The 14956-nt window shown below is 41.0% G+C and overlaps 1 protein-coding gene and 1 long non-coding RNA gene across 5 annotated transcripts in view; one reads left to right on the forward strand and one right to left on the reverse strand.

Annotated features, from left to right (window-relative positions):
• Positions 1 to 988: 988 nt before the first annotated feature.
• Positions 989 to 6766, reverse strand: LOC138156947 (homeobox protein NOBOX-like). Its single transcript, XM_069082413.1, has 9 exons — positions 6418 to 6766; positions 5366 to 5616; positions 4611 to 4717; positions 4265 to 4383; positions 4048 to 4142; positions 3564 to 3795; positions 2709 to 3022; positions 1544 to 1867; positions 989 to 1137 (listed from the first exon to the last, which is right to left on the reverse strand). The coding sequence occupies exons 2-9, from the start codon at positions 5607 to 5609 to the stop codon at positions 1112 to 1114; spliced, it is 1461 nt and encodes a 486-aa protein (XP_068938514.1). The 5' UTR covers positions 5610 to 5616; positions 6418 to 6766; the 3' UTR covers positions 989 to 1111.
• A 4-nt stretch (positions 6767 to 6770) lies between these two features.
• LOC138157004 (uncharacterized) overlaps positions 6771 to 14956 on the forward strand; it is a 127331-nt gene continuing 119145 nt past the window's right edge. For all 4 annotated transcript variants that reach the window (XR_011167274.1, XR_011167264.1, XR_011167271.1 and 1 more), the window contains exon 1: positions 6771 to 6895. This is a non-coding gene — a long non-coding RNA (uncharacterized lncRNA). The remainder of the gene's footprint in view (positions 6896 to 14956) is intronic.

The raw sequence follows: 14956 nt of genomic DNA on the forward strand, positions 1-14956 counted from the left end.
ATACTACTGCTACTTATGAGACACTTTTGGAATGGGGCATGAGGTCTGCCCATGTTACATTTCAAACATACAAAACAGATTTGGGCGTTTCTTCCCTGTTTGTTGTGTCCCTGCTTCCTACTGATAATAGTTCTCAGGAGAATCAGAAGAGTCACTATTTCATAGCATTACAATTTGATTTTGTAAAAGATCTTTGCAGGGCAGGGAGATACTGGGGGCATCTCTCCTAGAGAGTAGGTAATAGCTAATCTCTGGACATGAGACTTTCCTCCCCCAACTCTTTAATACTCGCTTTCCTAAACTAGAAGTGTCTCTACTGTTGACTACAATGATAGAAGACTCCAGTGACCTGGAGTGCTGTACCTAAGTTCACAGGCCTTGTTAGACCTTCACAAGGTTCTCTGTTAGGCTTGGTGCCATCAGGAGGGGAAGGGACATTTAGTTCTTGGCATGGGAAAAGGAACAACAGCAAATGAGGGATGATTCAGGATGGGATAATGAGTGCTTTTTTGCCTCACCTCTATCAGAGAGAAAGGCAAAGAAACTGGGTTTAAACCTAGTAGGGTCCCTGTCCTATAGGCAAATTTTGCTCTTATTTCCCTTTTCCTGGGCAAAGTAACTTCCCCTTCTCTTTGCTGGGCCAGGCTGGAGTGGCTTCTCCCTACCATTAAGAGGGAGAATAGTGCCACTTAAACTGTGGTGGTGGGATGAGGGGGTACAGGTTATAGCAAGCAAATCTCACTGGCCCTTGACATCTATTCTTTTCAGTTTTGTTTCTCAGATTTCTATACCCTGTTTGGACCTGAAAATAACTATCTTAGGACCTCCAGTATGGGAAGCTATGGTTCTTTGGTTTCAGATAGAAATGTGGTGACTGGGAAAGGATGCTAGCAGATTTTCTTAGCTCAAATTATAGCTCTGTCATTTGCTAGCTATGTGGTATATCATGAATTAGGTTTGGGGAGGGGAATATAATCAAAGAAATAAATCCTAGTTTAGATAACTTTATTTCTTAAGTCAGGGGTCCAGGATCAACTCTTAGGAGCAAAACAACATAGAAATAGCTCAACATATAAAGTCCAGAAGTCAGGCAAGGAAAACCTCTTCTCTCTCAGTTTTCATTCTTCTCTGGAATACCTGCACAAAAGCGGGGGGGGGGGGGGGGGAGAGAAGAAGAAATGGTGTGTTTTATCCTAGCTTCAATCCTTCTTCTTTAAATATCTTTCCTCAATACCCTGTACCATCAGGCCCACTCAGGCATAAATATATCTAGGTCCTCCAGGGCAGTCTAGAGTTTTATCTTAACACTTTGAGCTATCTCAGGATAGAATCACTAGCCTAAGAGGCAAGAGATTCTCCCTCAATGGAAATATTTAAGAAATGGTAGATGACCACCTAGTTGAGGTTTTATAGGGGAGATTTTTTCAGGGCTTTCAGATTACATGGGTGTTTAAGTCCTTGCCAACTCTGAAATGCTGTGATTCTTTCTCCCAGTGAGGTTAGAAGAACTTTCCCTTCATCCCCAAAATATTGTCTTACTTACCATCTCCATCGATAGTAATTCTGGGGAGGTGAGTGTTCTTGATTCCATCTCTGATCTCCTCGGGCAATGACAATTGTTCCTGAATGCTAGAAGACAGTTCTTCCTGAGTCTCGTCAAGTAGTTCAGTGCCTGTTTTAGACCCTCCAAGAAGCTGCATGAAGCCTGGTGAAGGCTGCCTCTCCAAGACGTGGGCAGTCAGGTCAGGTAAGTAGCTCCCTCCTCCAGAGTGGTGCCCAAAGTTCTGGGAGCAGAGTGACCCCGGGAATGAAGGATCTCTCAAACAGGGATCATTCCAAGGGAGAGTTTGCAGGGCTGTGAGTGGACCTAAGGGTATCCAAATATTCAGAAGGGTCAGACAGCCTGGTCACATGAACCTCCTAGTTTAAATATGTCCTCTGGAAAGAGATCTAGCTGTAATTACTGGGTTAGAGACCTAGTCTGCAATTATATATGCCCACAATAATATGAACTCCATCAATGATGAACCCCTGCCCTTAGAAACCCAAAGCTCTGAAAACCCTGATATAAGTCAGAACAAGAAATAGGCTGTACATTATTAAAGACCAAAGATCTAGAGAGGACAGAAGATGACCCATGGGGCGGGGGGTGGAAAAACTCTACCACTCATCCTAAATCCCAGGGAGGAATATCATGCCCAAGGTTTGACATGAAAGATAACAGAAAAATGGATGTTTATATAATTGACATCTGACTAGGGTCTACACAATCTTAGGGGGAAAAAAGAAAAAGGACAGCCTAGGCATCAGCAAGGTATGATAACAATAATAAGTTTTAGAAAGAACTTTCCGTACATTCTCATTTGATCCTCATAACCACCTTGTAAGATTGTTATTATAGGTGTTTTTCATTATTTCCACTTTATAGATGAGAAAACTGAAGTAAACAGAAGTTACACAGCTAATATCCAAGGTAAAATTCAAACTGAGATCTTCTGACTTCAAGTGTAGTACCCTTAACTACTTAGCCACCCCTGGGAAGAATATTAGGAAAAAGAAAAATGACATCCTAAAGTCTCCCCTCTTTATCCCAAACCCTGTATCCCAAGTCCTATCTTCCCTCTTGACGATCTCTACTCTTCTTTATTCCTTATTTCTCCTAGTTCTGCTTCCAAATTCTATCTTTTCTTCCCATCCCTGTCACTCACCCAAGCTCCCAGTAGGCTGCTGTAACAGAAGCTGCCCCACCGGCGTGCCCGAGAACAATCCCGATGGGGTCTCTCCATCGCGGCCATAGGCAAATGCAAGGAGAGAAGCATTAGAGTCTCCTGGTGGTGGAGGAGTCAGTGTGCTGGGGAGGGGGAAGGGGAAAGGATGGAATTGGGACAGGTGGTGTTGGGACTGATGGAAGAGCTGGTGCTGGGGATAGTGGGAGAGCTGGAAGGCTCTGGACTGGCTGCCTTGATGACGATACTGGGATTCCATTTGCTCAGAATAGTTGCAAGCATTTGGTGGGTTAATGCTGGGGAAACAAGAAGGGGAATGTGTCAGGCATTTCACTACATGAAAATATTGGCAATGGGAATACCAGAAACAACCAGTAACTTTAACATAGAAACTTAATGCTTTCTTTCCCTGTAACAACTCTGCCAAGAAGGTAAATATCAATATCCCTGTTTCACAAGTGGGGAGCTTGATTCTGTAAAGGCTTTGTCCCTGGACAAAAAGCTAGTAAATATTCGAGTTAGGACTTGACCTCAGGCCTGACTTTTGTGATCAAGGTACTTTCATTAAAGTACTTTTTGTAGCCTGACCCCTACCTTCTTTCTCTACTTCTACCCTGCCGTGATTTCATTCTTTATTTCATGGCTCTCTCTAGTGGCTCATCCCTTATCATATTTCCCTCACTCTTTCCCAACTTTGAATACTTGCATATCATGAGACTTTATGATTTAGAAGCTTTTAATTAGTCTCTAGGTACCATTTGCTCTGTCCCAGGGTTCATAGCATCCTTCTCTTACCACCATTTAAAAAACTCACTTGTTTTCCAATATCCCTCATACCTTGTTTCCCAAGATCCATAGGAGCCATCCTTATGGCTAAAGCCACTACTGGGTGTTTCCAGCAGAAGGGGTACCAGGTGTGGGGTGTGAACAGAGCCCAAGGTCAAGGGAAGGCTGGCCCTTCGGACAGGTGGGGGGCTAAGGAGGAGAGGAGCTACCTCTCCCTTTTGAGCCTCATCATTGTGTTGACTCAGAGTCATTGGTTGGTCACATGTCAGTAGTAGGTTAGACTCTAAGGAGAAAAAACCCAGATGTACAAAGGTAAGGGAATGATAAATGTGTTTGGGGTTGCTGAGATGCAAGGGGACTTAAGTGATGGGGCTGCTATGGATGACTATTCTGGGCCTCTACCCATGATCATATTTTCACATGGAGTAGTGCTTTGGGGAAGGACTTCTCATGCATTGCCAACCACCCCAGATATAAACTCCCTTCTTGGACCCGTTGAACCCCATGATCCCCTTCCTGCAAGAAGGCAACTCACCCGGAGGAAAAGTGGCAGGTAGAGGCACCAGCTCGTTAGTGAAGTTTCCTGGCTCCATGACTATGGGTTGAGGGGATGGGAGCTCAGGGGCAGAGCTGAGGGCAGAACAAATGAATAATTACAGCTTTGACTTCCAGGTCTAGGCTCAGTTCCCCAGTACAAGGGAAGGGAGTTCTTACTTCATCCAGAAGTGACAGAACTCAAAAAGAAGTCTTACCCATGATGACTGTCTGAAGGGGCAGTGGTAGGGACAGGAGATTTCAGATTGGTCTTATTTCCCTTTGCCATCAGTCTCTCTACTTTCCGCCACTTTGCTCTTCGGTTCTGGAACCACACCTGGAAGTGGAAGGCATGGAGAGTCAGAGACAACCAGACAAAGATAAGAAACGGGCACAGAGACATAGAGAGATGCAAGAAAATTAGAGAAAATTATAAGAGACAGAACCATATCTGAGTTCTACCCAAATCTAAAGTATACATCTACTCTACTGGAGAAACAACTCCTCCCCCTCTGCCCCTGCTTGTTTTATCAAATGAGTGAATTCTTCTCTACCTTCCCTCACCATGATGCGTTGAGGTGTGACCCCCACAGCCAAGGCAATCTCCTTGCGTTTGTCACTGTCAGGGTAGTGGTCTTCCTGAAACATCTTCTCCAGCTCTTTTAACTGGTCTGGGAAAAAAAAAGGGAGATCCATACAGGGATGAGAATCAATGAATCAGAGAAGGACAGAATCAAAGGATTTTAGGAGTGAAGGGGGCCCTATGGAGGTAATTAAGTCCATTTATTTTGCCACTAAGGAAACTGAGGCCCAAACATAAAAGATTAACTTGTCACATGTGTTACAGACATATAAGTGACTTATAAAGTTATACAACTAGTTAATGACAGAACTGGGTGTAGAATACAGGTCTCCCAATTCTCAGGCTAGTGCCCTAGTTTTCCAGGCTGTCTGTGACACTACTGACCTTATAAAATTGTCTGATCTGACCTTGAAAAAAGAAAACTTACTTGCATCAGCTTATAAGGTTAGGATGATCCCCTTCTGTGTCCATAGATGTATTCAATGTCCTGACCCTCCCACTATCAGAATGGTATTTCCTATTGCCTTAAAATTTAACATCTGCTGAAAGGGCCCACTCCTCACCTATGGTAGTGAAGAGGCATTGGGATTTCTTGGAGTCTAGAGACAGGAAAGGTTAGGTCACAAAGTGACCAGGTCCCTTATAGTTACCCTCTTGATCTAGGCTTACTCACCTCCAAATAAAGTGAAATTAAGATTTCTTACCCCCTAAGGAAGTAAAATCTGTTTGGACTCACCTGTACGGTAAAGGGTGCGGGTCTTTTTCCGGACTTGTGGAGGTGTGTTTGGGGGCTCCTTCTTCCTGGTTACATTCTGGCTACTCTCCCCTGCTGCAGTTGTACTGAGCAGGGCTGTCAAATGGCAGGCCCCTTTGTTTGTTCCACACTGCACCAAGGGTTGGGTGGTAGCACCTGGGTCTGGCCCCCCACCAGTCCCATGAGGTGAGACCTGCTCTGATGGTCTTGGGGTTATCAGGGTCATTCTGTGTCTATGGGACCAGAGGGTAAGCCTTCTTCTCCAGTTCTACCTCTCCCACTTGGGGAATGCATCCACCCACCAGCTCTGGGAGTTTCTGTGATTCATTTCCCACACAGATGTCAGCTCCAGCCAGCTCCCTGGAAGCTTTCTGTGACTCCCCTTCCCTCCCACCGTGACAATACAGGACAATAGTAGCTCCTCATTCTGGCCATCTTGGACAGCAGGTACTGGGCCCCAGAAGAACTCCTCCCTCTCTGACCCCATAGTTAGCTTCTCTTTTTCAGCCCTCTGGCCTATGTCTCTTCTAACTTCACAAGGTGAGTCAAGGGCTCATTTAGGAAGGTGGCTCTCCCTTGGGAATACCTATCCCTCTTTGAATCTCCAAATCTTTATAGAGAATCTTTCATTACACAAAGAGGTCATCATTGGGGAAAGAGAAGAGATGAGAGAAATGGTCAGGTGGAGGGTAAGGATATGAAAGGATCCCAAGGAAAGGGAAAATGAGCCCTACTCAAAGCCAGACAGACTAGCTCTGCTAAGTAATTGGGTCCTATGCCACTTGTGGATAGAAATATTCAAAGGAAATGTGCTGTCCCAGTCTCTCCACCCCATTCACCTCCCCGAGCATAGTCACCTCTTTGAGACCTAGAGGATACCAAAAGGGGCTTCCTTTTCCCAGTGGCGTGGGAGGTCCTCCGGCTCCTGGTCACTTGTACCGAGTTCGCCAGTTCCCACTCTTTTCTTTCCAGCTCCCCCTCGCTCCCACCCACTTCCCCTCATCCTTACACGCTCCTGTCCCCACCACACTCACCCCCAGGCTCCTTGGCTGTTCCTGCAGTTGGCTCCATGACTCGAGGTTCCCCTCTCCCAGTCTCTCTCCTCTTTGCCTCTGTGCCCCAGAGCTTCAGAGGAGGCTCCTAATGAAGACCTGGAGAGCCTTGTGGGCAGGTGTGGGACTAGCACCTAGCACGGGGGATCAGGGGGCGAAACAAAGCCTAAACTCCCCATTGGGCAGGGCCTGGGGGCAGTGGGAAGAAAGGAGTACCTTTGGGAAGTGGGGGAGGGGCAACAGTGGCATCTCCCCCACTCCTTACACCTACTTCCTCCCCCTCCAAAAAAAAAGAAGTCTAAAAGGAGAGATCAGGTGTGGTTCTAATTGAGAGGACTCCTCCCCTCCTGCTCTATTTCTCTGGGCAGTAGTTCCTGGGGCCAAGTGGTAGGAAGGTAAGAAGACTGCGTCGTCCCTAGTGAGAGCGTGGAGTGTGTGCTCTTCCGACCCAGTCACGAAGGTACAGAGTTTCTCCCCTGCTGAGGGACAGATAGAAACAATCTTTCAAGGAGGCAGGCAGAATACTGGACTTACAGGAGTCCACCTTCAGGGCTTGGGGACAGACTGAAGCTTCTTGTCTCTAGAGGAATGAGCTAAGGTAGAACCGAAGGGTTAGGCTATTTCTTTTGAGTGAGAGTCCACATTCACTAAAGACTGAATTGCCTGTAGGAGGGAAGGGTGTAAAAACTTTTGAGGCATCTGCATTTGTAGTCCCCAGGGGGCTTCCCACTTTACTCTTTTTGCCTCTTCAACTAATGCTGGCCTGGAAGATAAATGAGAAGCCCCCACCTGGAATCGTTCGCACCTGTAAGTGTTTATTAACGGCCCCCCATCCACTATGTTTTCCTGCCTGTTGCACACAACATGTAAAAAGAATTTAGAAGATAAAACAAAAGTGTTGATGGGGGCAAATGTACAAAAGAAGGGCCAGGCATACTTGGAGAGGATTAGAAATGAAATGTGTAAATGGTGACAAGTAGAATGTTCTGGAAGTAAGTTTAATTTGGGTGTATATGGCATCTCCTGAAAGTCAGAAGTGAGAAAAGAAAGCACTGCTTTACACCTGTCTACTTAACTGAGGTTTTGAAGAAATACCCAAGAGTAGAAGTGAGGCTTTGGTGCGAAGTCTAGAGTGAAGGTGGTGGGCAAAGAGAGAAATATATGGGGGGGGGGGGGTGTGCAAGTGTAAATAATCAGAAGCCATCTGAGTGTGTTTGGACTGAATAGAAGAGAACTTTGGAGACATGTGCTGTCTTTAGGGATGTGATAGACTTGTGTAAAAGGGAAACTGAATTTGCTTTGACTCAGTGGAAGGAAAACATCATATTTTGACAATGCTATCCAAAAATAGAATAGATTGCTTCAAGTACTGGCTTTTTTTTTTCTAAAGGGTTTCAAGCAAAGGCTGGTAGCCAATTTGCTAGGTGTGTTACAGAGGGATTCTGAGATGGACTAGATGGCCTCTGAATCATCTAGGAAGCAACTGCCATTATTCATGATGTTACTTAACTCAAGTGATATGGAATTTAACACAGGACTGGATGTTGATATATTTTTTGATTATGATGATACCATGAATATGGAGAAAGTTTGGATTTAGGAGCAGGAAAGAATTGTCAGGACAGCTATAGACACTGGAGTTGATAAAAAATAATTGAGGAATGCAAGATGACTGATTCTTTTGAAGTTGTTAATCCACTGAAATAAGCACAAATGAAGGTTTATCAGAAAATATATGTAATTTGATCTTTAATCATTCTTAAATTTTTTAAAGTCTACATCTTTTGAGTACTTGTCCCTCACTGAGCCCTATTCTAATTGTGTCATGATCTACAAAAATACTGATTGAACTTTCTGGTTTAATGCATGTTTTCTAAAATGTTTTAATTCTTTTTACCCTTTTCAACCTTTTTTCCAACCTCTGAAACCCTATCACACCAACTAGAATAATTCCTTGTAAACAATAAGTACAGTTAAGTGAAACAAGTTAACACATTAACTAGTGTAAAAATGTAAGCTTTACTACTTTAATTTTTTTTATTTAAAAAAATTCTCCTACATGTCTCATGTGAGAGATGAGGTGAAGGTGCTGTCAGATAGGTAAGAGAGGGATGCAGTATATTTGAAGATCCTGTCCTTGGGGCTGTCACTCATCTGCTATGACCTTTAGCAAGTTGCTAGTTCTCCACTTTTTTTCCCAACTAAAAATGAGAATAATACTTCATGGGATTATCATGAGGATCAAACGAAATAATAACAATAAAAGTGCACTATAGATTGTAAAGCTTTATACAAATGTTAGTTATTATGGTTTGAGATATTAAGATGTTTGAGTTTCCTCCCCTCTGTCTAGCCTAAGATTATACTATATACACTCTACTCTATGTGTGTATAGTATATACTTTATATAACATACTATCTATTAGACTCAGTTTTCCTGGGCTAAAGGGGATAATGGTGCTGTCCTGGGACAGTTAGGTGTCCTGGATGGCCCTGGTTTCACGAAGGGCCTTTTTCAGGGTAGCTTTTTACCCGCTGACAACATGGAGATGCTATCTGGACTGTCCCGAGTCACCTGTTAAAAGTAGCAATTGACAGCAACCCTTTACTTGTTCTCATACTCAGCATTCTGACCTGAGTCTGACTTCTGACTCACCATCAACCTTGTCACAGGTTGGCCTACTTTTCTACATCTTTTTTCATACTTTACAAATCTTACATATGCAGGGTTTGTTATTGTCGTTGTTTTCCTTCACATTATCTACCATCTCAATTGCAATGTGAATTTCTTGAGGGTGAAGTGTGTGTTTTTGCCTTTCTTTACCAGCAAATCCCTTGCTAGAGATTACAACATTTGTATCCATGTATTTGGTCCAAAGGACAGAGTGCTGGGCCTGAAATCAGGAAGACTCATCTTCCTGAGTTCAAATCTAGCCAGATACTTACTAGATAGTGACCCTGAGCAAGTCACTACCCTATGCCTCAATTTCCTTATCTTAAAAATGCATTTGAGAAGGAAATGGCAAACCACTGCAGTGTCTTTGCCAAGAAAACCCCAAGTGGGGTCACAGAATCTGACACAACCGGAAAACTATTGAAAAACAACAATTCATAGCACATTGCACTTACTAAATACTTGTCGGTCAACTATTGTAACATGGGCCCTACCTATTAATTCCCAACCACTTACTTGTCAGATAGTCAACAAGAATTTATTAACCATCTGTTAAGTGCCAGAATTGTAGTAAGTGTTGGGGATACAAAAAAAAGAAGACTGTAGTCCCAGCTCTTGAAGAGCTGACACTCTAACTGGGGACACATGAAAAGCAACTATATACAAACAAGATATACACAGCATAAATTGTAGATAATTAATAGAGTAAAGAAAGGAAGGCATTAGTATTAAGAGGGAGCAGTAAAACCTTCTAATAAAAGATGGGATTTTAGCTGGGACTGGAAGAAAGCCAGGAAGAGGGAGAATATTCCTTCCAGTCTTGAGACCAAGTATCTTGTATAAGAATAGCAAAGTGGTTAGTGTATGTCCCCAGACTATTCTGGTTTTAGATTATCCAATATCAAACCCTTCCTTCCTTCAATTTGCTTTACCAAGTAGTTACCAATTCCCTCTTCAAATAGTCAACCTTGTGTACTTATACTCAAAACTTCTGTTGACCAGATCTTCTTCACTCCTACAAAGGGGGGGGGTAGTTCCTAAGGCACCATTTGGTTAATCCTGACCACACCAGCTCTTCCTGGGTAGGGGATCCTTTAGTGTCTTTGTTCACAGGAATATCACAGAATGAGTAGTCTGAGGAGCACTGACCTGTTGTAGAAATTTCCAGTGGGATGGAGTTACAGACAAAAAGTGAAACCTTTGGTGGGGAGATACTTCACGGTAAGCATTTTGTAGTACTATTTTTTCCATTGCATAGCCAATAGGAGTGTGATAGGAGGGTGTCCATTGTCAGAGACTCGGTGAAGAGACTAGGTTCTGAGGTGTGTTATTGGATCTGTATCTCTGGCTATGTCCTCTCCTACTGGTATCATCCAATAATTCCTTGTAAGGATATTATGAGAGAAGCTAGGTGGTACAGTAGATAGACAGCATAGAATCAAGGAGACTCATCTTCAGGAATTCAAATCTGGCGTTCGATCACTTACCAAGTTACCTGGGCAAGTGATTTACCCCTGTTTGCCTCAGTTCCTCATCTGTAAAATGAACTGGAGAAGGAAATGGCAAGCCACGCCAGTATCTTTGCCACGAAAACCCCAAATGGGATTATGAAGAGTCAACAATAACTGAAAAATGACCAAAAAGCAACAAAAAGGATGTGTGGTTTAGGGAACATTGTCCTACCTACTTTAACTTCCCTACTTTTATCATTCTTTAGGAGTAAAGGTACATAAAACCTATAGGTTTTATTAGATTAAATTAAAGTATGTATGTAAATTAAAGTATTAAAATCCTAGCATACCAAGGAACTTTTGAAGTCACTAAATCTAGTCTCCTATTTCATGCAGATATTACATCTGCAATATATCTTATAGTTGCTCACCCAGCCCATGTGTGAACATTTCAGATAAAGTCTGATTTGGGAACAAAGGCTTGTGCAGACTATCTGTTCTTCCAAGTCAAGCCTATTATCAGCACACTTCCTCCTCTACTCTTCTGCTTCTAATCCTGGTCCTTGAGGAAGTAATTATTGCTTATTGATTCCCTCAGCCCTGTGCTCGATCACATGGAACTGAATCCCAGAGAGTCAGGCTTGACCTCACGGCAGCATTTAATGTTGTTGACCACATCTATAATTCATGGTATTTTCTCCCTTTTGGATTGCCATGATAGGATACTTCATTAATTCTCCTTTTTCTTTTATGACTGCTTTTCTCTCTCTATTCCCTCTGCCTAAGGAGAGTTGTAAATATGACTCTGCCCCCTCCCTCTGCCTTCCCCCAGTTTGTAGGGTAGCTTGAGTGCTACTTTCATGAAGCCCGTGAATGTGGTAGGTTGTCACTGTGTTTGTCTTGCAGCCAGGGAATACAGTATTAGAATTGCCCACCAGATGGTGCTCTACCTGAGCTCCATCAGCGCAGACCTTCTCTTCTCAGTGTATATACCAAGATTATTGTTACTTGTCCTTCATTCTAGAAGAAGACCATGGCACAGGGAAAGTGATATAATGACTTGCAAGTGAATTGGATTTAAGTGAGGGAGGGCTATACAAAGTCACCAACCTCACTTTCTCCTCCAGAGCCATCTGAGTCCAGTGGTGAAATATAGTTCAGGACAAGTGGAGATGGCCAGGATGCAGTGGGACACCTTGGCCTTTTTTAAGTAAGGTCTTTAACATGTCTCAGTTTGACTGAGGCAATGCTCATTCAGTGATTAAGACTAGGTAAGAAATGAGGCAGACAGTGGTCTCTTTACCAAATTAAAAAAAAAAAAGAAAGAAAGAAAGCAATCTGATGCACCAAGACAGATGGTTCTGAAGAAGCTACATTATCACCACTAGCCACAAGGGGACAACAAGCCTGAAAATATGCAGGCTGATCCTCTTACTGCGAGTCCCCGCAAGCACTACAGAAGTTGCTTGCATTGACTTCACTGGCTGGGACTGAATTTAATCTATACATGAAATAAATTATTGCTTAAGATATTATAATATGAGATTTGTGACCTCCCATTAGTGATGAGATTCCACTTCATCTATATATTGTTTTTTCTCAATATACTTTCCACTACATTTATAGATTTGGCATGCTTTGATTACATGGTTGATTGTGTATAGAAAAAAGTGAAAAAGGTCCTAGACTAAACGTTCCTACATGGAGAATTTCACCTCCAATGATCTAAAAATCAGATAATTGAAGGAACTTCAATAACCATCTAGTCCAATTCATATGCCAAAGAGATTCCCACCATAATATACCTGAAAACTGGTGTTCCAAATTCTGCCCAAGTTCCAAGATGGGGGAGCCACCTTTATAGGCATTTCATTCTACCTTTGGACAGTTCTTATTGTTAGGAAATTGTAACTGACTTCAAGCCTAAAGCAGATTCAGTTTTTATTTTATTTTAAATTATTTTTTCAAATGAAGATTCATCTTCTTTCCCTCCCATTTTTCCTCCTTGCACTCATGCCTCACTTCCACTTTGAGAAAACAAGAAAAACAAAATTTCCTGTTGGATTCAGGTATAGTCAAGCAAAACAGATTTCCACATTGACCCTGTCAAAAAAAAATAAAGGCCCAATTGTCATTCTGAGGCTATCACTTCTCTATCAGGAGGTGGATAGCCTGTATGATCATCGGTCCTGGTGTTAATCAGAGTTCCTAAGACTTTTAAAGGTTTTTATAATATCATTATTGTGTAAATTTTTTTTCAAGCTCTGTTTACTTCATTCTAGATCAGTTCACACAAATCTTTCCAGGTTTTTCTGAAATCATCCTGTTCATTTATTATAGCATATTATTATTCTATCATATTCATATTCTTTGTTCAGTCATTCTCCATTTCAATGGACATCCCCTTCATTTCTATTTTTTTGCCACTGCAAAGAGACTGCTTTGGATATTTTTCCTCAGAAGGATCCTTTTTCCTCTTTCTTTGACATCCTTGAGGTACAGACCTAGTAGTGATATTGCTACTTGAAAGGATGCAGTTTATTGGCTTTGGAGGCATTGTTCTAAATAGTTTTCCAGAATGGCTACATCAGTTCATGTCTCCACTAAAAGTAGATTAAAGTATCTTTTCCCCCACAGCCTCACCAACATTAATCATTTTCCTTTTTTGTTAGCTTTACCAGTCTGATAGGTGTGAGGTAGTACCTCCGATTTGTTTAAATTTATCTAATCATTAGTAATTTATATCATTTTTTCATATAGCTATTATTAGCTAGGATTTCTTCCTCTGAAAATTGCTTTTCATATCCTTTGAACATTTATCAATTGGGGAATGGTTCTTATTCTTACAAATTTAAATCAGTTCCCCATGTGTCTTAGAAACAAGATCTTCATCAGAGAAACGCTGCAAAGATTTTCCTGTTTATTGCTTCTCTTCTAATTTTAGCTGCATTGATTTTTTGTGCAAAAGAACCCCACTTTTTAAATTTCATCAATCAAAATTATCCATTTTACCTTCTGACACCTTCTTTGTTTCTTATTTGGTCATGTATTCTTTCTTCATCCATAAATATGACAGGTGATTCTTGTGCCTCTAAATGATGTTACCTTTTATGTCTAAGTCACATACTTGTAGCTTATCAGTATATCATGTGAGATGTTAGTCTAGATTTAGTTTCTGCAAGACTGTTTTCCAGTTTGCTTGGAAGATTTTGTTGAATACTAAATTCTTACATCAATAGCTGGGATTCATGCATTTATCAAATACTAGACTGATGTGCTTGTTTGCTTCTGCATATTGTGAACCTAATCTTTACCACTGACCAAACAACACCAAATAGTTTTGAGGATTACTGTTTTGTAGTATAGGTTGAGATTCATCATTACCCGACTCTCTTTTCACCATTATTTTTTTTTATTAATTTCTTTGAAATTATTGACCTTTTGTTCCTCTGGATAAATTTTGTCTTTTTTTTTTTTTTACTAATTCTATAAAGTAAGTCTTTTCGGTATTTTGCTATGGCACTAAATAAATCAATTTAGGTAGTTTTGATATTTTGATTATATTGGCTCAGCATACTAGTGAGCAATTAGTATTTTTCCAATTATTTAAATCTGTATTCATTTGTGTAAAGAATATTTCATAGTTCTATTCATATAGTTCCTGTTTGTCTTACCTGGTTGACGCCCAAGTATTTTATATTTTCTGTGGTTATTTTAAATGGAAATTCTCTTTCTACATTTTCCCGGTATGTGTTTTCATAATATAGAAAAATGTCCATGGTTTGTACAGGCTTATTTTTTGCTTTAGTTGTTAATTGTTTTAACTAGTTTGTTTACTTGATTCTTTACAGTTCTCTAAGGTACCATCACATCATTTGCAAAAAGTGATAAATTTGTTACCAGTGCTTGCATCCTCAATTTCATTTTCTTGTCTTATTGCCATATCTAGTGTTCCAGCATTATATTGAATAATAATGTTAGGGCAGGACATCCTAGTTTTACTTCTGATCTTATTGGAAAGGCCTTTAACTTTATTACAAATAGAGTTTTTATTCTTATAAAATAAGAATTGACTTTTTCTTTTAGATAGATACTATTTATATCAAGGAAAGATTAGCTTGTTTATATCCTTTCTAATTTTTTTAAAACAGGAATAGACATTGTCTTGTCAAAGCCTTTTCCAACATTGATTTATGTAATTATAAGGTTTTTTTTTGTTTTTGTTATTATTATAGTCAATTGTATTATAGTTTTCCTTATATTGTACTGCCCTATATTCATGGCATAAATCAAGCCTGACATTCTGTATAATCTTTGTGATATGTTGCTGTAGTCTTTTTGAGAATATTATTTTGTTCATCAATATCCATTTGTTATTGGTCTACAGTTTCTTTAT

The sequence above is a fragment of the Petaurus breviceps genome, unplaced genomic scaffold (genome assembly GCF_028583685.1).
Source record: "Petaurus breviceps papuanus isolate PSGF00001 unplaced genomic scaffold, PetGlider_PUasm1.0 111, whole genome shotgun sequence".
NCBI lineage: Eukaryota > Metazoa > Chordata > Mammalia > Diprotodontia > Petauridae > Petaurus > Petaurus breviceps.